Genomic DNA, 23,893 nt, shown 5'->3' on the forward strand with positions numbered 1-23,893 from the left:
GAACCACATTAATGCACCATTACATTGCAAAAGTCATGTTATTGTTGCTATACGTGAGGGATTAATATATTGAAATTGGCCAACTGCCCCCTTCTGAGGAGGTGTTCACATGTAGTCTAACATATTACAGTTAAACATGGTGGTCTACTGCCTGAAACCATCTTCCTAATGCGCTGCCAATTTGCCAGTTTTAAGCTGCTTTCACCCAACTGCTTTCAAACTCAACACTTCTGCACATTAAACTTGAGTCTCTCCTTATCAATTTGGGTTTGCACATTAAACTTGAGTCTCTCCTTATCAATTTGGGTCTGCTTTTCCATTTCTGTCATCTTGACAATGGCTAAGTATAGGGACAACCACAAATTACAATGTTCACCTTCACTGTTGTATCTGTTCTCCTGTTGAGATAATGTAAGAAATCACACAACACCAGGTTATAGTCCAATTTGAAATCACAAGCTTTTGGAGCATTGCTCTTTCATCAGATGAAGTCCTGATTGGTTTAGCTCAGTTGGCTGGATGGTTGGCTTGTGATGTTGACAGCATGGGTTCAATTCCCATGATGGCTGAGGTTATCATGAAGGACTCTCTTTCTCAACATCTCCCCTCGCCTGAGATGTGGTAGCCCACAGGTTAAATCATCACCAGTTGTCTCTCTCTAATAAGAGTGCAGCCCTATGGTCTGGTAATACTATGATGAATGGTGTGACTGGCATTGGCCTCTGCACATTAATGCCTGTTATACAAAGAGCTGTTACAATATGTTTAACCTCAAACTGCCCTCTTCAGTTTTGTTTCATAATTAAGAACAAGATCCGACTTGGTTTCTCCAAGGCATTTGCAATACCATTTAGCTACAATAGCATTGAGAAGGATCAGTGGTAAATTCTGCTGGCATGCTCCCTTCTCCACAATTTCAAAAAGACCTAGAAATTGAGATCCTTGAGGAAGAGACTGAGTCAAAGCTGAACGCTGTGAAACAAGACAGGGCATAAGGAGAATATAGCAAGGTCACAGCCAACTGTCAGACAAATACAAAAACAGAATTTGCTATGAAAATCTCAGCAGGTCTGGCAACATCTGTGTAAATGAGAGAAAGCAGAAAAGCAGTTAACATTTCCAGTCCAGTGACCTGGCTTCAGAAACCTTTTTCAGAGTTTCATGTACAGTAATTTGGAACATTCTATTTGTCAGTAAACAGAAGTGACTTGAGGATTCCTTATCTATGAATATCCATTTTGGTTTCAGTGCACCGTTTTCATGGACATCTGTACATCATTTCTGAAAGCAACAAACATGTAAGGACTCTGAAACTTCACACGGGTTCTTTTAGGCTCAATACTGTGCACTATCCTTTTATGATTTTTCTATTTTCACTTCATCCTATTTAAAAACTGATTTAAGTGTCACCTGAGGATATGAAATTTGGATTGCAGCTCTATTTGACCACAAAGATCTTTGGTTAGCACTTGTTTCAGAATATCTTCTATGATCTTTGAGCATTAGTATTTGTTCTGCAGAACCAGCAGCTCCTTCATGGCCTCCCAAGTCTTCTTCTCCGATCATCTCAGTTGCCTGAGATGCCAGGATTTCAATTGCAACCACCACTTGCTGGGTTGTTGGATGAACAGCTGCTGTTTTTATTCCCTTTAAGCTTGCCATTACTGCATATTTTGTGTTTCTTACTGCATAAAAGAGAATGAATCTTTCTTTCACTCACTGAATGGCTTATTTGACAACTATTGGAGAATTTGTAAAATTTGAATTTTGGGCTTGGGAAGGTACAATGCAATACTGGTTATTTACAAAGCATCTGGGAAGCTGGCTGTAACCCATCAATTATTTCATTTAGTTACAATGGATAATTCTGGGGGTAAGAGGACCCCCTCAAGGAAATTGTCAATTTAAATATGTTAACAAGTGAAGACAAGCTTTATAAATCAGAATTTTCAAATTTAATTGTGGGTGCACAGGTTTCCTGGACTTCCTAGATCTCACTTGTGGAAAAAAGATGAGAAGAAATGAAAAATCCACCATAACTACTTAAACTACATAGCTGCTTCCTTACCTAATTGAGTATAAGGCTTTGCTCATAAAAATTGGTCTGAGAGTTTACCTTTGCTATTCTATATACATTGCAGATCACTTTAATGACATTTGTGATGACAGTTACTATTTTGATTTGTCTGACCTCCAATTTGTGTCTGTGATATATCAGATCAGCATGGGTACTGCTTATGCTAAATTAACTTGGACCACAGATGAAACTTATGAAGAAGAATAATGGAATATAGTGACTAGATGGATAGATAGACCGTATTTGAGGATAACTGTGATCAAGATCGTCATTTTGTGTTAAGACAAGGTTGTGTGTGCTGGATGGACAAATGGAGATGTGAAGAAGTGCAGAGTCAGATAGGTAGGTATTTGCTAGTTCAGTTGGTGTGGTAGTGATATGAATGAGTAGGCTTGGGAAGGTAGAGTGGAGATGTTTAGCATAATACAAAGAAAGATATTGTTGAATACACCATTGTCTTCATTATTCCTGCCTTGTTTAGATTATTGAAGCACTTGTTTCTGGTACTGTGATAATATGCTTCTTCTGGTCATCTTCTGAGCAATTTCCTGCCATGCCTTCTTGCTCTCAGTGGAAAGCCAGAGGAAGTATTTCACTGTCAAGCCTCGCAGATCACAGCATCGGAACTCTGGAGACATCAGCAAAGCAAGGTACAGACATGCCATGCTGGACTTCCTTAAGAGGGCAAGATTATTTCTTGTAGATTGTTCAAGTTTATTTCTCAACTGGCTGTGTTAACAGTTTTGAAAAATCTATTCTTAGCACAGCTCTCTTATGGGTTGCTTCAAATAGATTAACACTTCCATTAAATTGTAAAAAGAGGAATGATATAGGAGTAGATAAAACATTTTTACACACTAAATAATTTGCATCTTTGATATTGTTGTTGGTTGATTAAATGTATACTGTTGTTTAGTTCTGTGCTCTTTCCAGTGACTTTATATCCAGTAATTATAGCTTAGCAGATGCATGATTTGAATAAACAAGGACACTCACACTTGGATAAACTTAACTGGCTGGGGTTTTCAAGATATATTTAAATTAAATTATCCTAATATTGGTGGTATATTTACTCAATCATTTTTCATTAGAAGATAACCAGATTATTCTCAGGGGTGAGGTGTTAGGTGATGCTATGAGATCACAAAGGATTATGAAGCTGATATTTTGAATTAGATTAATTAACCAGTGACCTTTCCATACTCCTTTTTAAAGGATCTATCAAAAAATCATTTTAGTTTTGCTCTGGCTAGAGGTTAACTGAACAGTTAGCTTTAACGGTGTATCAGTCCAGCTTCTCCTTCATTGAATACAGTCAGCATCCATGTTCAGCAAACTCAAAATAATGCCTTATTCTGAAGTGTTTCTATCAGTTACTCAACTCCATAAACCTTTAAAATCTTCTTTTCTTTTGGTATCCTGACTTCAAATGCTGACATTCAACAAGTTATCTCATTCTTTATTTTCTATCAGATTGATAACTATTTTTATGTGTGTTAAAATCAGTAATTGCAAGAATTTTAAAACATTAATCTTTTATGAACACAAAAGAAAAATATTAGATACTAGAAATCTTAAATAAAAATATAAAATGCTGGAAATATTCAGCATGTTAGCTAGCATCTGTGGCTAACATTTCAGGGTCTAATGAATGTTCTAGTGAAAGGTCATCAACCTGAAATGTTCAGTCTGTTTCTCTCCACAGATGTTGCCTAATAAGACTGTTAGAAATACATTAGATCGCATTGAAAATCAGCCATTGGCAACAGCAGAATTTGTAGAGAATAGGCCTGCACCCTGTGGCTGGTGCAACCTTTGATTAATCATTAGGTCTATTTCAATAAGAGTTTACACTTTTCTCATGAGTAGTAACTACTTTGTCACTACTACAGGAAAATGAGTCCTTGTTGATAAATTGACAATTTATTTTCACAATTTAAACTCAAAATATTCCAAAGCATTTTACAGCTATTTATATATTTTTCTGGAATGTAGTTGAGTTCATTTGTTCAATGTTTGAACTGTAGTTATCTATAGTCTGTTGTCTTTGCTGTTTGCCATTAGTCAAGCCTGTAGATGTGATTGCTGAGAAACTGGAAGTAGGGTGGAAGGAATAGACATTTTGAAGCAATGATCAAAACTTTTGTTCATGCAATAAACCTGATGTGTGTCAAATCTGCTGAACTCTGAGACACAAATAGAAGCGTAGAAGATAAGAGCAGAGATAGGCCATTCGATCCCTGGAGCCTGCTCTGCCATTCAATATGATCATGGCTAATCATTGACCTCAATGTCCTAATCTCACCTTTACTCCATATCCCTTGATCTCTTTAGCAAAACGAGTGATGTCTACCTCCTTCTTGAAAACAAATGTTATGGCCTCAATCACTTTCTACAATTACAAATTCCAGAGGCTCACCACACTCTGGCTGAAGAAATTTCTCATCTCAGTCCTATAAGTTTTATCCGTAATCCTTAATCTATTTTACCTGGTTCTGGACTCACTCACCATCAGGAACATCCTTTCTGCATGTAACCTGGCTAGTTCCATTAGAATGCTATAGTTTTCAAAGAGATTCCGCCCACATTCTCTAAGTTCCAGTGTATACAATCCTAACCAACTCAGTTTCTCCTCATTTTAGTTCTGCCATCTCAGGAATCAATTTGGTAAACCTTTACTGCACTCCCTCTATGGCAAGAAGACCCTACCTCATAAGGAGACCAAAACTGCAAACACTATTCCAGGTGTGGCCTCACCAATGCCCCATATAATTGCAGCAAGCCATCTTTATTCCTGTACTCGAATCCTCTCGCTAGGAGAGTCAATGTGCAGTTTGCATTCTTTACTGCCTGCTGCACCTGCAATCTTACTTTCAGCATCAGGTGTATAAGGACACTCAAGTCTCATTGAACATCCCTCTCTCTTAACTTACAGCCTTTTAAATAATAATCCGCTTTCATATTTTTGGTACCAAATTGGATAACCTCACATTTATCTACATTATACTGGGGAAGCAATTGCCTAGCGATATTATCTCTGGACTATTAATCCAGAGACTCTAATAATGTTCTGGGGACCTGGGTTCAAATCCTGCCACAGCAGATGGTGGAATTTGAATTCAGTAAAATATCTGGAATTAAAAATCTAATGATGACCATGATTCCATTGCCAGGAAAAACCCATCTGGTTCACTAATATCCTTTAGGGAAGAAACTGTCATCCTTACTTGGTCTGGCCTGCATGTGACTCCAGACCCACAGCAATATGGTTGACTCTGAAATGCCCTCTGGGCAATTAGGGATGGGCAATAAATGCTGCCTAGTTAGTGATGCCCTGATCCCATGCATGAAAAAATATTATATTGCATCTACCATGCATTTGTCTACTCACTCAGCCTGTCCAAATCACAGCGCAAGATCACTGCACCCTCAGAGCTCACCATTCCACTCAGCTTTATGACATCTGCAAATTTTAAGATATTACATTTAGCTCTTTCTTCTAAATCATTAACATATATTGTGAATGGTTGGTGTCCTAGTACCAACGCTGTGGTACCTCACCAGTCAGCGCCACTCAGAAAAAGACCCATTTATTCCTACTCCTTATTTCCTGTCTGCTAACCAATTTTCTAATACACTGTTCCCAATCCCATGTGCTTTAAATTACACATTAATCCCTTATGTGAGACTTTATCGAAAGCCTTCTGAAAGTCCATATAAAACCACATCCACAGATTCCACCGATCAATCCTACATGTACACTCTCAAATAATTCCAGTAGATTTGTCAAGAATGATTTTCCTTTTGTAAATCTATGCTGACTGTGTCTGATTTTACCATTATTTTCTAAGTGCTCTGCGATGAAATTCTTGATAATGGATTTTAGGATCTTCCGCATTACTGATATCAGACTCTGTTTTAATTCCCTGTTTTCTTTCTACCTCCCCTTTTAAATACAGTACATTGCATTAGCTACCTTCCAATCAATAGGAACTATTCCACAGTCTAAAGAATCTTGGTAGATGACCACCAATGCATTCATTATTTCTAGGGCAATTTCCTTAAGTACTCTGGGATGTATTTTTTCAGGCCTTGGAGATTTATTAGCTTTCAATCTCATTGATTTCTTCAACATCAATTTTCTATAGTATAGATTTGCTCCAGTTCTTCCTTTTCAGTAAACCTTCTGTTCCCCATTATTTCTGATACATTATTCATGGCCTCCTTTGTGAGACAGAAGCGATGAATTTATTTCATCAGCCATTTTTTGTTCCCTATTATAAATTCCCCCATTTCTGACTGTAAGGGATCTACATTAGTTTTTGCCAATCTTTTTCTCTTTACGTATCTGTAGGAACTTTTACAGTCAGCTCTTACATTCGCCACAGGCTTACTCTCATACTCGATTTTCCACTTACTAATAAATCTCTTGTTTTCCTTTGTTGACTTCTAAAATGTTCCCATTCCTCAGGTCTTTTTTTTTGCCAATTCGTTTTTTTTTTTGCTTTTAACACTTCACTTGTGAGCTATGGTTTGGCCATTGTTCTCTTTGCATTCTTGCACCAGACAGTAATAAACAGTTTTTGTAGTTCACTCGTTCGCTCTTTGAATGTTTGCTGGAGCTTATCCACTGTCATTCCTTTCAGTAACATTTCTCAATCCATCACAGCCAATTTACAACGCATACCATCATAGTCTCCCTTACTAAGATTCAGGAGCCTAGTCTCAGAATCAACTACCTCACTCTCCATCTTGATGAAGAATACCATCATCTTATGCACTCTTAACTCCAATGGATATCTCATAACAACATGGTCAATTATTCCTTTAATCTCAACAACTGTCAATGAAGATGAAGAATCATTTAAGTTCACTGGTTCCAGTAGCTCTTTTCTTCACTGGAAGATCCAACCTTGTCATCAAATCAACAGAGTTCAAGGTTCAATCCATATTAGTTGCAATGCATATGGACATTGTCCAGGTAGCAGTGACCCACAACTAGGCAAGATTTGTCCACTTCCTCAGAAAGAAGGCCAAGCTGCTCACAGATATCTACATTTGATCTGGCAATGAGTGCTCGTGAAAATTGCAATAATTGAATGATACATATTCCACCAGAGATGTCAGGGAAATCATGAGTCTACAAAACAATATATGACAGCACTCCAGCAGTTGGCTACCAGATGTACATTTGGCACACTAATTAACAAATGACCTGATTCAGGACCAACTGATAGAAAATCTTCAATTCTATAAATTAGGGAACACCTCCTTGGAGAAGATGATATAACGTTGGAAAAAGCTATGATCTTGGCAATACAAACTGAATCCTCAATGTTTGAATTGAAGAGGTCACACAGAAATGCACCTCAGACTCAGGTTGCAGACATGGCTTGGATAACTTGCTCACATGCAAGGCTATGGACAAAGAGACCTCAGCAGTCTCAACAACACATGTTTATCACACTCAGATACCCTCAGAAATATGCCCAAATTATGGAGATACCATCCATTCACAACACCGTGTACAACCCAAGGGAAAAAATGGAACTCATACTTAGAAATTACTTCACGAAATTGAGAAGGTTGACAAAGAATATGACAAGTGTATAGCATCATAGATTGTGCCAAGTCATTTTTAGAAATGCTTATTCAAGATCACAAACATTTAAGTGTTACTCCTCATTGATGTTGGCACAAAAGTAAATTGAACAATCAACATTGCTATCATTAGAACATAGAACGGTACAGCACAGTACAGACCCTTCGGTCCACAATGTTGTGCCGACCTATTATCCTACTCTCAGATCAAAACTAATCTGCGTACCCTTCATTTTGCTATCATCCATGTGCCCATCCAAGAGTCGCTTAAATGTCCCCAGTGTATCTGGCTCTACTACAACCACTGGCAGTGCATTCTCACCCACCGTTCTCTACGTAAAGAACCTACTTCTGATATCTCCCCTATACCTTCCACCAATCACCTTAAAATTATGCCCCTTCATGATAGTCATTTCCACCCTGGGAAAAAGTCTCTGGCTATCCACTTTATCTATGCCTGTCATCATCTTGTACACCTCTATCAAGTCACCCCTCATCCTTCTTCGCTTCAATGAGAAAAGCCCTAGCTCCCTCAACCTTTCCTCCCCTCCAGTCCAGGCGGCATCCTGGTAAAACTCCTCTGTACCCTCTCTAAAGCTTCCACATCCTTCCTATAATGAGGTGACCAGAACTGAACACAATATTCCAAGTGTGGTCTAACCAGGGTTTTATAGAGCTGCAGTATAACCTCGTGGCTCTTAAACTTAATCCCCCTGCCGATGAAAGCCAACACACCATATGCATTCTTAACAACCCAATCAACTTGGGTGGCAACTTTGAGGGATCTATGGACGTGGACCCCAAGATCCCTCTGTTCCTCCACACTGCCAAGAATCCTGCCATTAACCCTGTATTCTGCATCCAAATTCAACCTTCCAAAATGAACCACTTCACACTTTTCTGGGTTGAATTCCATCTGCCACTTCTTTGCCCAGCTCTGCATCCTGTCAATGTCCCATTGCAACCTACAACAGCCCTCTACACTATCCACAACTCCACCAACCTTCGTGTCATCGGCAGACTCACTAACCCACCCTTCCACTTCCTCATCCAAGGCACTTATAAAGACCACAAAGAGCAGAGGCCCCAGAACAGACCCCATGGAACACCACTGGTCACCGAGCTCCAGGCTGAATACTTTCCATCTACTACCACCCTCTGTCTTCTATTGGACAGTCAATTCTGTAGCCAGGCAGCCAAATTTCCCTGAATCCCATGCCTCCTTACTTTCAGAATGAGCCTACCATGGGGAAACTAATCAAATGCCTTGCTAAAATCCATATTCACCACATCCACTGCTCTGCCTTCATCAATGTGTTTTGTCACATCCTCAAAGAATTCAATAAGGCTTGTGAGGCATGACCTGCCCCTCATACAGCTATAATGACTATGTCTAATCAAACTGTGCTTTTCCAATTAATCATGAATACTATCTCTCAGAATCCTCTCCAATAATTTACCCACTATAGGAGTAAGACCGACCGGTCTGTAATTCCCAGGATTATCCCTATTCCCTTTCTTGAACAAGGGAATAACATTTGCCACCCTGCATTATTTTTCATGACATCCTTTTACTCATGCGATAGACACTCTCCCAGTTTACAATAACTTGGTTGTGTCGGTTTTGAGAATGATTGTAATTCTAGCTTAGAAGGTTCACATTCTTTGTAGCCAGAGGCAGAAACCTTGTGGGGAATAAAACTTCTCAAAGAACTTGGCTTTAAAATTGAAGACCCCATCAAAGTACACATTAACATGTTGGATGACACTGACAATTTACAACTGTGTCCTTCCTTATTTCTGGATTTGAAGAGATTAAGGTGTACTGCTCCACTGCTCTGGTTGACAATTCATTTTCACCAGTTTAGCAACATTTTGGATGGTTGCCATTTGGCAATCCTTGCTGAAGTGTTGTGAGTTGAAGTGACTTGAAGGTGACATTTCATTAAGTGAATTAACTCAATCCCATGCACAGGGAACCAAATTATTGTATGACTCAAAAACTTAGACTATGTGTCAACATAGGGTGATCAACAAAGCAATCGCTCCAGATAAATATCCAACTTCTACAATCCAAGAACTATCAGCAACATTGTTGACTTCAAATTCACAATGGCGAATGCAATGGCGGTATCTGCAGGCACTAATAGCAGAGAAAACCAGATATTGTGCAGCTTTCGTGGCTCATGATGGAATATTTTCATACCATCGAATGCTGTCAAAATGTTACTAAGTTCAGCATCAGGCTCATTCCAGAAGATTGCATTTTCAGTCTTGTCAGACGTTGAGAGAAGGGCCAGCCAACTCAACAATGTCATTGTCTGTGTACAGGACAATATTGAAAATGATCACAGTTAGCAGTGGTGCTGAAGACACTCAACAAGGAGAAATGCACGTTCACGTTTTCCAAGGTTTACTTTCTATGGTACAGATTGAAGGTAGTTGGATTAAAGCATACATACAACATTAAAGTTATTCATATGCTTCTGATCACATTTAAAATATAAGAATTGGCATTTTACTTTACTACTACCAACTTTAATCACAACTGAATTCCCAAATAAGCAGAGTTTGTAAGACAAAAACAGATATTGCCGGAACAACTCAGCAGGTCAGGCAACATCTGTGGATGAAGAACCGAGTTAACATTTTGAACCCAGTGACCCTTCTACAGGAGTGAGAGCATCTAGGAAAAAGTGATATTTATCTTGATGGCAGTGGATGGGTGGTAAGGAAGAGTGAGTGGATTGATGGAGACAGAGCTCAGAGAGACGGGGATACTGAGGTGGCAGTTAGATAGACAAAGGGATGGCTGATAGTAAGCCAGGGAAGGAGAAAAGCTGATAATAGGGACCATAAGTAGGCAAAAATGGGTTGGCTGAACTAAACACATGCCTGGTCACAACAGGGCCTGGAGTGTGGCGGGAATGGTGTAAAGGACATGGCAGTAGGTGCTCAGGCTCGAAAATTATTGAACTCGATGTTGAGTCCTGAAGGCTGCAGGTTTCCCAAGCAGAAAATGGGATGCTGTTCTGGCTCTTGTGGTGCAGTGGTAGTGTCCCTACCTCTGAGCCAGCAGACCCAAGTTCAAATCCCACCTGCTCCTGAGGCATGTAATAACATCTCTGAATAGGTTGATGAGAAAATATCCAGCAGAGCTGAGCCTTGCTGGAGCACTGCAGCAGGCTTGAGACAGAAATTTTGGCATGGGAACACTATGGTTTTTTGAAGTGGCAGGTAATTAGAATATCGTTGTGGGAAAATTTTGTGGGAGCCTCTTTGAAAACTAACGTGCAAAGATGCTCAATGTGAGTGGACAATGGCACAGCAAACAGGATTTATTACATTAAAGGGGAAGATAGCGCTTCCGTCTGTTGTCATGTGGAAACATATGTCACAACAGATGTGTCAGGAAACGCAACTGGAGCTGTACTCTTACAGAACATCAAAGAAAGTGATTAATCAATTGCTTAAGTGTCGTGCCTGTTGTTGGAAACTGACTGCAGATGCTCTACAGGACAGTACGAAGTGCTAGCTTGCAACTATGTGAATATTGGTGCATGTATCTCTTGTAGATACCAATCACCAAGCATTGTTAGCTGTATCGGGATTTCATCATTGTCCTCATCACCCATTGGTAATGCAATGTGGAAGGTCTTAAATCCACCTCAGCTGGAACAGGGATCAAATTCTGTTCTGTTTGCATCAATCTGATCACCCACCAGCATCTAGCAAACTGTGCCAACTGAATCAACACCCAGCCTTATCTCTCTCACTCTTACTACCTGCCATTAGGATTTACAACTTAACGCTTAACTTGTTTGGCTGTGTTATGAACCTTCCTTGGCCATCAAGGCCTGAAGTGAGACTTGAATCCAGAGCTTCTGACTACACACTGTTCCATAAAACATCCCTCACATACAGCAGATAGAAAATTTTATATGATTGATGGAGTCCAAATACTTAACCTCAAACGATTAAAGTAAAATGTGTTTTATCAGTTATAATGTGCCACTAACTCATGTTTACATTTTACAGGAGTTTTACTTCAAGTGTGGAAAACATCCAACCTCTGAGAGTGACACATCTGTGGTTTTGAACTTAATTGCTCCAAACAGACAAAACATCCCATGTATAGCCTGTACTGACACTGTGTAAGTATAATACTTATTTAACTGTATTCTTGATGATGAAGGATTTTGATGATATGAGTAAAGTAAATGACAGAACAATACCTCAGGGAAAACTATTCTTTATTTTCTTTATATTCAAAGTAAAATTCCCTCTGTTGATCTTAGAACAGTATTGTTTGCCTTGAAGAAAATGTTTTGCATGTGGATTTGTATTAAAAACAAAAGAATAACAATCTCCTTTCTAAATCTCTGTTAAGTGCTTATTTCTCAGTCTATTCTCCCTGTTCCTCCATTTCTCAGTTACTAGATGCTGATCTTGATGCACTACAGTGATTTTGTTTCAACTGCTTGAAATAATATTCTAAATAATGAAACTAAACAGTGGCTCCTAAAATAGCTACAATTACTTAACTTACATCAATTTCTATTTATATTATGATAAATGTAAAATGGAATGCAATGTTCCAAGGTGCTTCATGAGAGCCTTATTAATTAAGTATGACACTGAGCTACATAAGGAGAAGTTAGCCAGGATTTTACAATTCCTGGGAGCGGTGGTTTCGGTAAAACTGCAGAGAACCAATTCAGATCGGGTACCTGACACTTTGCCACCATAAAGCGTGTAACCACAGTTGGGACAAGATGCAGGGAGGTTGCCTACCACAGGGAACTGGGCAGCTCATATACATTGTAAAGGTCAAATTTGGAGCCACTTCATGCTGAAGGTCAGGTAACCACCCACAATATACAGAGGCTGCCAACTAAGATGCAGCCTGCTGGCATCAACCCAAGAGGGAAGGTCTCACAGGCCAAAAGAATGGGCTGTAAATAATAAAAAGAGCATCCATAGCCCTAATTACCTCCCCAGAATAGTTTGTTCTACACCAGTTGTCACAAGGGCTTTTAATTTAAAAAATATTGGCAAAGCTCCCGAAGCCTCCCGCATTTGTCAGCAATGATGAGCTCACCTGGTAACGTTGCTGAGGCATCAGAGCTGTTGGTCCTGTGATTTGGCTCGCAGCACCAGGAGCATCAGCAGCATCCTTCAATGGAAGGCATGCCACAGGCAGCTGATTAGGAGGCCACCTTTGGTAAAATTACTGGGCACGTCACAATGAGAGTAAATGGGGTTTAGACTTCCTTTCTATGCTGACATCAGGGTCATAACCCCCAGGTAATATGTAGCCAAAAATATGATCAAAAGTCTTGCTCAAGTAAGTAAGTCTTAAGCAGTGTTTTGAAAGAGGAAAGTGAGGTAGAGACGCAGAAAGACATAATCCCAGAGTTTAGGGTCTAAGCAATTGAAAGTGCAACAACTGCTGGCGGTGCAGTTAAAATTGGGTATGCACAGGAATGACCTCCTTCTATTCCATAATGACTCCATGATTCTATGACAGTGCCTCTTATTCACTAATTGGTGTAATTAGCATTTTGATATTTAGAAGATGCCTTGTTATTCAATTAGACAATTATGCTGTTTTTCTATAAATATATTCAGTTTTGCTGATAATGGATTTCCTGAATGGTAATGAAAATTATCACACTGCAGAAGGAAAACTGGAGTGATGTACTGCATTGTGACTTCAAAAAGCAATTTCATTTCAGAACAAATTTCACACATTTTTCATGTGGTGACAATCATTTTAGACTGAAGATTTTATCCTTGCCAGGGAAAAGAACGGAAAGTATTCCATTGCAGTGACTATTATGTACTGATTGAATTGTACTCCTGGTGATACAAATGTGGTTCTAGACATTGGAATGAGAAATGATGAATCTGAACATGACATTACATCAATCTCTTCAGCCTGCAGTATTTGAGAGAAGCTAAAATAGTGATGTTAATTCCAGAGGAACCATCCACTGTAGAGTTTTGCAGCAATTTAAACTGAGTTTATACCTAAACCAATCTGTCTCAACATGCAACAGAAACAAATAACTTCTGTATTACAGTTTGCAATAAGCTGCAACACTCATTTCTTTATTCATTCACGGGATGAGGGCATCACTGACCAAGCATGATACGAAGAGAACTTAGTGGTGCTTTTGACTTTTGAGTAGGTAACTTATTTCTATGATTATTCATTTAATTTTACCCATTGCCTCCTTACCTTCTCCAAAAATGATTTCTGCCTGCTAAATAAAAGACTATCAGCTTTTTGAAAGGCTTTAATTGAACTCTTCACAAAATGCTGAAATAGACAGAAATTGGAATCAAGGATATTCCAAATGTAAGGAAAAATAATTAGCCGTATGCCTCAAACGTCTGTCTTCTAGAGAGCTCAAGTGGTTATGTAGCCTTAGGGGCATTACTCCACACCAAGCATGGCATAAGGAAAAGAGGCAGCTGCCACAAAATACCACAAGCCATTGCAGGAGCTGAACTGTTAGTCATTTTGCATTACTTTATAGCCATCCAGCCAACTGGATTATCCAACCTGCACATTAAGTACATGATGACTTAGTTTATGCCAAACTTCAAATCAGAAATCTAAGTTCAAAACATATCTATTTGATATCATATTAATATTATGATTATGATCAATTCTAATTAAAATCAAATTTAGGATAAAGAAAACTGTTTGTCCTACAGAAGTATAAGATAATCTAAAACAATGTAAAAGTGAAAACATGTAGCCACTTTAAAACACAATGTATCTGACATTGTAGTGACTGTCTTATTAGCTATTAGTCCTCCAAATTGACCATTTGTATATTCTCCAACCTGCTCTTTCTGTTTGGCCAATGCCAGGGGAAGAGCAGGTGGTGGCAGATGAGGTGGTGCAAGCCTCAGATTGTGAACAACTCGGCAGGAAAAATCATCACAGGAGCGCAAGTACACAGTATGCTATGAGGTATTTGGTTACATGTAGAATGGTTAAGACAAGATGAGGAGCACATTTCATGCAAATTTGAGTTCTGACGGAGCCACTATGCTCCAAACTTCATTGCAAACTTGGTCCAAATATGGACAAAACAATTGAATTCCAGAGGTCAGAGTAATAGCACTTTCTTGTGACAATTTGCAAATATGTATATCTGAATAAACCAGTTTAGTTTGATGTTGACTTTCGTGTACTTCACCCTATTTAGTCTACCTTGAAAAGATATCACATTTTGTGACATGAGTGGGGTTTTGTATGTCCTTGGCCAATCAAATTTAATTTGGATAAGATTCCAGTTTAGAGTAAGTTAATAGAGGAATTGAGATGTTTTCTTTTGTTGAGAAATAGTTTTAAAAAGCATTGTTGTTTGTACAGTTGGGTTCCTAACCTTCGAAGATGGCTCCACCAGCAGGTATTATTGAGTGAGTATAGATGTGATTGAGAGGCTGTGTATGTGGAGCAGCTCGAGGTATTTTTTACTGCTAATAATATCCTGGGTGTTCCTGATAGTCCGTCTGTTAAGTAGGGAGTATGGGAAAAGATAAGGGCGACGTTTCTGACTGAACCAGGTACAGAAGTATATGAAACACTGAAGAATTTTCTCAAAAATTAACAAAACTAAGCAGTGAAGCCATTTGAAACATTTTCTGTGAGCTTGAGCAACAGCACAGTCCCAAACCATTGGAGATTACAGAAAACTATCAGTTTAGAACAAGAGATTGGTTACACTGTGAGGATATTAGAGTGTTTATTGTGGCTCTGATAAAGCTGTTCATCCATTGCAATGTTAGGAGAATTTCAAGAGGGAGCAGCATTATGGAACAGATTACCTTCGGCATAATTTGCCAAACAGTACTGTCCATGAATACAACCACCTGTGAGAGGTTAGAGTTAATAACCACCAGTTGTTTGCTGATGTAAATAAACTGCAGCTGAGTAAGCTAAAAACCTCAACTAAGGCTGTTACAAAATCCTGACAGCAATGTTTAGGCCAACATTGAGCGCAGAACTGTCCACCTGCGAATGCAGAGTGCTACAGCTGCAAGAAGGCTTAACTCACCAAGGCATGTTGGACGAAGATACATGGAAAAGTTGCTGGTGGAAAGAAACAGCAGTCCCCGCAAATGATTATGAAAGAACAGCATGTTGATGAGAAGTCTTCTGAGATCCGAAAAGGAACACAAGGATATTACAATAAAAAAAATCACAGAACATCATAGTACGAGTAACAGTTGACAGACATGGTTTTTAGCATGGGAATTGCAGTCACTGTGATTCTTGAATTACTGTACCATCAAAAATCAAGTAAACATCAGTTGGACAAATCACAATGGAATTAAGAAATTATGCAGAAAAGAAAATCTCCATAATGGAAAAGGATGATGGTTTCAGTCACATACAAGGAATAATGGGCAAAATTACTCACTATCATAGTGAAGGATTAGAGACCAGCCTTGCTAGGAAGAACTGGTTAAAATCACTGAAATTACCTGGAATGAGGTATTTCGCCCTAAAAAGGAACTCACAACATAAGGCAATGTGAATAGCAAATTTTGTTTATTGATTTACTTCCGTTTGCTGATGTTTAATAAAACTAGACATTTTATTTAAGTGGTAGTAGTCATAAGTAGCAAGTAAGATTTGTTCCACAACTGTAGTCAAACTGTTCTAGTACAGCTTCAACCCTGGCAACTACCGGACAATGTAAGTCACAGCATACCTACAGTGCAGATAGAGGCCATTCAGTAAATCTAGTCTGCACCGACCCTTTGAAGAACATTCCACCCCCTTACCCTATCCCTGTAACCCTACATTTACCGTAGCTAGTCCACCTAGCCTGTACATCCCTGGACCCTACAGGCCGATTTACCATGGCCAATCCATGTATTTCGGACTGTGGGAGGAAACCAGAACATCCGGTGGAAACCCATGCAGATACAGGGAAAACATTCAAACTCCACGCTGACAGTCTCCCAAAGATGGAATCAAACCCAGTCCCTGGTGCTGTGAGGCAGCAGTGCTCACCACTGAATCACCAGACCGCCTTGCAACAATATAGAAAATTTGGTATGGCCTGTATGCAACAAGCAGGATAAATCGAGTTTGACAAATTATTATCCCATCAGTTTACTCTCATCAGTAAACTGATGGGTATCATCAACAGTGCTATCAAGAAACACTTGCCTAGTAATGATGCTCAATTTGGATTCTGCTCAACTCACTCAGCCCTTGACCTCATTACAGACTTAGTACAAACATGGACTAAAGAGCTGAATTCCAGAGGTGAGGCAAGACTGACTACCCTTGACATCAAAGCCACATTTGACCAAGTGTTGACATTAAGTCAATGGGGAAGAAGCACTCTGTATCCTAGGTAAATCAGTTACTGATTTCTTCAATCAATAGAAGATATACCTCTAAGAGTACGACAGGACCTTGATCAGATGGGCCGGTGTGCTGAGGAGTGGCAGATGGAGTTTAATTTAGATAAATGTGAGGTACTGCATTTTGGAAAGGCAAATCAGGGCAGGACATATACATTTAATGGTAATGTCCTGGGGAGTGTTGCTGAACAAAGAGACCTTGAAGTGTAGGTCCATAGTTCTTTGAAAGTAAAGTCGCAGATAGACAGGATAGTGAAGGTATTTGGTATGCTTACATTTATTGGTCAGTGCATTGAATATAGGAGTAAAGAGGTCATGTTCAGATTGTACAGAACATTGGTTAGGCCACTTTTGGAATACTGCGTTCAGTTCTGGTCTCCCTACTCTTGGAAGGATGTTGTGAAACTTGAAAGGGTCAGAAAAGATTTACAAGGATGTTGCCAGCATTGGAGGGTTTAAGCTATAGGAACAGGCTGAATAGGCTGAGGCTATTTTGTTGGAGCGTCGGAGGCTGAGGGGTGACCTTGCAAGGTTTATAAAATCATACCAAGATCATGGCCTTGTAAGCACCCCACAGCTGCATTATATGGTTTGCTGTTGAAATACCATGGAGCATTATGGGACTGAGACAGTGGAAGGATATTACCAGAAACTTTCTCAGGCCTTTTTTGCAATGACTAAGCAGGTACTTTTATTATCAATGTAGAAGGTTGACTGTTTAGAAAAGGTGTTGAAGTTAAAAGTGTTCCTGTTGGACATCTCCCATAAATGCTAAACTCTATTCAACAGGCTGGATAATCCTTAAGATAACAATTATGCCACGACCATAAAGATTTACTCACTACAAATTGATTGATTTGGCTAATTATGAATTGGAACACAGGATTAAGTTGGATAGCTCTTTCATTTCCAGATGATGTGGGCATGAAAAGCAGAATGGTCGCATGATTTCTCTTTCTGTTGATTGGTATTAATGTTTCCACACTTTGCTGTTACTAATCTGAGAAGTGAGAGTTACCAGATGAAAGTTGCTGAGGCGGCCCTTAATCTGCGTGAATCCTCAGAAGAATTCAGCTCCTTGCTTTCAGTGATTTCAGCTGACGCTGCCATAATGTTGACATTGTACGGGACATTGGTGAGGCCTCTTCTGGAATACTGTGCCCAGTTCTGATCACCCAGTTGTAGGAGGGATATTATTAAGCTAAAGAGGGTTTAGAAGCGATTTACAAGGATGTTGCTGGATATGGAAGGTTTGAGTGATAAAGAAAGGCTGGATAGTCTGGGACTTCTTTCACTGGAGCGTAGGAGGTTGAGAGGCGACTTTATAAGAGTTTATAAAATAATGAAGGATATAGAAAATGTTAATGCTAGTTGTTTTTTCCCTAGAATGAGGGGATTTCAAGACTGGGGACATAATTTTAAGGTGAGATGAGAGAGATTTAAAAAAGACATGAGGGGCAATTTTTTTTATGCAGAAGGTGGTTCGCATGTAGAATGAACTTCCTGAGGAAGTGGTGGAAGTGGGTACAGTTACAACGTTTAAAAGGCATTTGGATAAGTACATGACTAGGGAAGATTTGGAGGGATATGGGCCAAGAGCAGGCAGGTGGGATTAGTTTAGTTTAGGATTGTGTTCGGCATGGACTAGTTAGACCGAAGGGTCTGTTTCCATGCTGTATGACTCTGTGACTATGACTATGACTATGAGGGGCATAGATAGGGTGAATAGCCACGGTCTTTTCTCTGGGATGGGGGAGTCCAAAACTAGAGGGCAAAAATTTAAGGTGAGAGGGGAAAGATTTAAAAGGGGCCTAAGAGGCAACCTTTTCACACAAAGGTGGTGTGTGTATGGAATGAGCTGCCAGAGGAAGTGGTGGAGGCTGGTACAATTACAACATTTAAAATGCATCTGGATGGGTATATGAATGGGAAGGGTTTAGAGCGGTATGGGCCAAATGCTAGCAAACGGGACTAGATTAATTTAGGATGTCTGGTTGGGATGGACGAGTTGAACCAACGGGTTCTGTTTCCATGCTGTACAGCTCTATGACTCAATAACAAGAAGTCTAAACAGCAGTGGATACAGAGTCTGGAAAATTGTACAAGAAGCATCATATATCAGAAATTCTATTTAATGCAGCATATTCTCCAGAGTATGTTGATGATTTAAAACTCAATAAGCCATCTGACCAGTAGGAACAGACCTCTCATATGAACAGTATACTACATTTAACAAACATCAGTACAATACTACATTATCTGGTCACGTCTGAAGTTCAAAAATGCCACATCAACAAAGACAAAAGTATACAGCCTTCTTCCAACAGTGCACTCACTGTAGGAAAAGAAGCCATTTTTCAAAGCTGTGCTACAGTGTCAAGAACACACCAAGCAGGAAATCCAATTGTTCCCAACCCAATATGTAAACTCATGCCTTGGAACAGAATCTTATAGAACACATCAATACTTCAAGGAAACAAGCTTCTTTACATGAACAAAAAAAAATTGTTGGACTACTTCAGTTCTTCCCAGGGGAACAAACAGTGCTATCCAATGTTAATAATGGAACAGAAGAAGTTTAATCATCTTGTCATTCTTATACGTTCCTGCAGTTACATCAGCACACTCCTTCAGCTGGTTGATTGAATCTTTGATCTAACATAGGAACGGGAGCAGGCCATTCAGCCTCTTGAGCCTGCTCCATCATTCAACAAGATCATGATTGTTCTGGTGCCTACCTCCACATACCTGTCTTTGGCCCATATCCCTAATACCTTTGCTTAACATAAAATTATCGACAATAAATGTGGAGCTGGAAAAGCACAATAGGTCAGACAGCATCTAAAGAGGAGGAAAGTCAACATTTCAGACCAAAACCCTTTGCCAGGACTGACGGGGGGTAAAAATAAATGGAGGGAGGGGGTGGGGCGCTAGGGAGGGTAGGTGAGATGGAGATAGGAGGATGCAGGTAGGGGGTTATTGTTGTGGGTCAGTGGGAAGGGTGTAGCAGATAGGTGCATTGGAAGATGGACAGATTGTGGGAGGAGAGACTTTGAAGCTGGTAGAGTCAATATTCAGGCCATTGGACAATAAGCTCCCAAGGCGCAATATGAGGTGTTGTTCCTCCAGTTTATGTTTGGCCTCACTCTGACATCAGATTTAAAATCAACAATTGACATATGCAAGCAGAGAAATGCAAGATCAGTTACTAATTTTACTTCGTGTTTCTATAACTTGTCATGACTTTCCTTACTCATCTATTGATATGAGTGAACAAAGTTAGAGATTTGGAGAGAGGTAAGAAAGATAAAGACAGAATTTACAATAAATGTACAGCAAAAAGGAGTAACCTAAGTAACATATTTGAGAACCTATCCAACTATTAATCAATATTTATAATTACGGAGAATAAACTTTGGGAGAATGCTGTAAAAAGTCTTCAGGGAACCTGGAACACCTTGTAATGATGTAATGGAGCTGCAAATTGCTGAGCATAAATTGCGCATTAGGGGCAGAGTTAGAATAATTTAGACTAGAAAGATTGAGGGACCGAATGGGCATCAACACAAAGAAGATAGATTCGTCTTTAACTAATGTACCTGTGAGTCAGAGCCTGGTATATTTCTGACTAACATATAGGCAGTATTTGGTGTTGATGTATAATGGATAGTGTTACTTTGAATTCTGGGCCTGAAGAGAATTCTTGGCTTTGCCTTCTCTTTGACCAGTTTGTCTTGAACCCCAACTAATTTTGTAGCATCAAAACACATGGTAAAAGAGTACCTGGTTTAACCAAGTAAAAATGGTGTGGTTCCTTCACATCCACATATCAGAAGCAGAGAAAAAATAGAAGGAAAGTAAATCTGGAGCCAGCAACTCATCTAAACCTCAGTTGTCTGTGGCATCCTATCCTATTTGCAGTAGAAGCTTCTGGGTGCAGACTGGCTGTCATATTCAGTGGAATCCTACAAGTGCCCCAGATGATGAAAATAGTCAATTTGGCCTCAAAGATGTAACAGATACTTATGTGCACTAAATGATTGTCAAGTATTTGTTATTCTTTACTCAAACTGTGTGCTTCACTAAGTCATCCCTCATTCATCTTTTCCTTGTCCCCACAGTGGCTACATCTCTAATGAAGCTTCATGTTATTCAGAGCTGATGTTGCACTGAGCCACCTCCTTTGGGGCTCCTAGACGTGCAGAAGGAGAATCTATTTCATCATGCTTAATCTGCAAACAATGTTTTACAGACATTGTAGTGCAGTTACATAGTTCATGCTGCTCTATTGATGTTTTCTAATTCCAAGATGGCTGTACTCCAAATGATGCCACATTTTAGTGGCAGGGACCTGTAATATCTGATTAGACTGAGGCCATTTTACTTACCATCATATTTCATACCAAACAGATGCATGGCATTAAAAAGGTGGATTTAAATGTAGGTAATAGCCATTGATTGAAGTCAATAGAAATAAAAATCAGGAGACACGTAGAATTGGCACATCATCTGAATTGATTTTATCACCTGGTTTATACTATTACCTAAGAGACGTAACCCACACTGGGTGTCTGATGTGGAAACGTATCCCATTTTCCAATACTGACATCTTAGATTCGGTATGATAGAATAATTGAGAAAAAGGGAATGTTATCTCTTCCTTGATTAGGCTACAAGCTAAATGAGCTCTTTAAGTTTGCACCAACAGTTATTAGTGATGCACTTTTCTCACACTTCATCAAATGCCTCTACAGAGATGAAGTTTATTTATTAATTGGCAAAAAAAACCTTTAATGAATGACAAATATTTTGAATAAATCAACTTAGCGGCACCTGTTATGGTTTCTTCAAGAGTTTTTTCATTTAAATTGCTGAAGTACTGATGGTTTGCAAACAGATTCCGTAGTTTAGCTGTAAATATTGAACATGATTACCCAGAAGCTTTAGTCCTCTGCGTGTATTTACTTCATTGTTTTCTCTGGCTGCAGCTTGCATCCTTACCTTTTGTGGTTGATATCTAAGACAAAGTCTGTTTGAGACCTTGAGTATTTTAATCAAGCTGAATGAAATTTGCAGTATTTTGTGCATATTAAACACAAACAACAGTAGCAGGCTGTGCCCTGCTAATGAATATGAATGCCGCCCTGCTAATGAATATGAATGCCTCCCTGTTATTCATATCCTTGGTAACATTTGGTTAAATTGACTGAGCTCATGAATTAGTCTAATACACATACTCCCTATGTTTGAGAGTACATTTCAAACATGCAACCAGTATTGCCTTTCTAAAAAAAACTGTGAGAAACCATAATCATTAGAAGTCTCATTTCAAAACTGAAGATCCCAAACAAAACACTGGTGATGCTGGAAATCTGAAATAAAATCAAACGTGTTGGCAGATGAAGTGGCATTTGTGGAGAGAAATTGAATTTACCCTTCAGGTCAGTAGCCTTACATCAGGTTTGCAGCCTGATCAATTTTACCAAATCTAATGAAATTTCATCAAACGGAAATATTGGCACCTATGTTTACGGTCAGGTGGGGAGGATGTGGTGAATGACTAAGTTGTTGAGAGATAGCGCAAGGCTCCCAAATTTAATATCAGGGGTTCATTTCCATTCATTTTCTGTCCGGGAGGTAGCCAAATTAAGAATCCGGCAGTGGTGGAAGCCAGAGTTGTGGACATTGTATCAATTATAGGGGAGAAAATCTGTCAAACTTGTGGTATTGATAAAGGCTTTGTAAATGGAGAAGTTTGGCTGTGACTGACAATTATGAATCATCAATATTTCAGGATTGAGGGAGACATTTGTGACGATGGTGTGTTGTGCAGTTGTAGGTGCTGTCTTTCAGCTTAGTCAAAGTCCAAGTCCACACACAAAGTTTGGTTCAAGAATCCATTGTAGATCCCAAAAGGTAACTTTAATTAGTTCACATCTGTATTTCTTCTTATTCATGTTTTTGTGGACTTAGGTGATTGTCCTTTTGCAAACTGTGAATTTCCATTTTGCATAAAGTAGCACCACAACCACGTACAAGATGTAACCTTAGACTGGCTCACGAACTAAGATTTGTGTATAAGCTCATTGGTAGTCCATTTTTGAGTTTCAGCTGTTTCAATTTAAAATTAGCTAAAAACTCAGCTTTATGTTAATAGCGCAAGTGAACATATTTTACAAAAGTGAAACGTTACTTATATTGATGTTTTACCCATCCCACCAAAGTGCCCTCAGTACATTCTCTACTTCCTCTGCTTCCAACTATGTCTAAATATAGTCTCAACCTCCACAATTGGAGGGAACCTGCTTTGTAGTTGATCCTGTTGGCTTGGAAGACTCCAGTGGTCATTCCTACTACTAATGGCCTAAACAGCCCAGGCCTGCTGAGGGTCCCCTGCCCAGTTGCAGGCTGTCTTCTTGGCTTGAACTGCTCCAGGCTTTGAGATCACAGGTAGGGCAGGGGTGGAGGGGCTGAGTACCTGTGCAGAGTCCTTGAAGAAGCTTCTTGGAGCCCTGTTTATTGCTCCTCCACCTGGAATTTTACAGGGTGCTTGCTAGTCTCTCTGAGATAAGGTGGCACCTGGAGTGAGCTCAAGGTCTCTTGGCCCTGTCTTGTCTTGCCATTGATGCTAAGCACCTATGGCTAAGCACCTATGGCTAGAGGGATGATGTACTGCCATTGCGTTGGACTTGGAATTCCATGGCAGCTGCTAAACTCTCCATGGAGACAGCTAGACACATGACTTCTGGAGCTAACATAGTACTGACAACATGGTGGAGTTTTCTTTCCAGCTTAACTAGTTCCCCGATAAAC

The 23,893-nt window shown here is 39.5% G+C and overlaps 1 protein-coding gene across 1 annotated transcript in view; it reads left to right on the forward strand.

Moving 5' to 3' along the window:
- The first annotated feature begins 1,260 nt into the window (after positions 1-1,260).
- Positions 1,261-23,893, forward strand: part of prkn (parkin RBR E3 ubiquitin protein ligase) — a 451,923-nt gene continuing 429,290 nt past the window's right edge. Inside the window, exons 1-3 of the mRNA XM_048600945.1 lie at positions 1,261-1,298; positions 2,619-2,727; positions 11,717-11,832. Coding sequence (XP_048456902.1) covers positions 1,261-1,298; positions 2,619-2,727; positions 11,717-11,832 — 263 coding nt within the window. The remainder of the gene's footprint in view (positions 1,299-2,618; positions 2,728-11,716; positions 11,833-23,893) is intronic.

This window comes from Rhincodon typus, chromosome 9 (assembly GCF_021869965.1).
Source record: "Rhincodon typus isolate 14 chromosome 9, sRhiTyp1.1, whole genome shotgun sequence".
NCBI lineage: Eukaryota > Metazoa > Chordata > Chondrichthyes > Orectolobiformes > Rhincodontidae > Rhincodon > Rhincodon typus.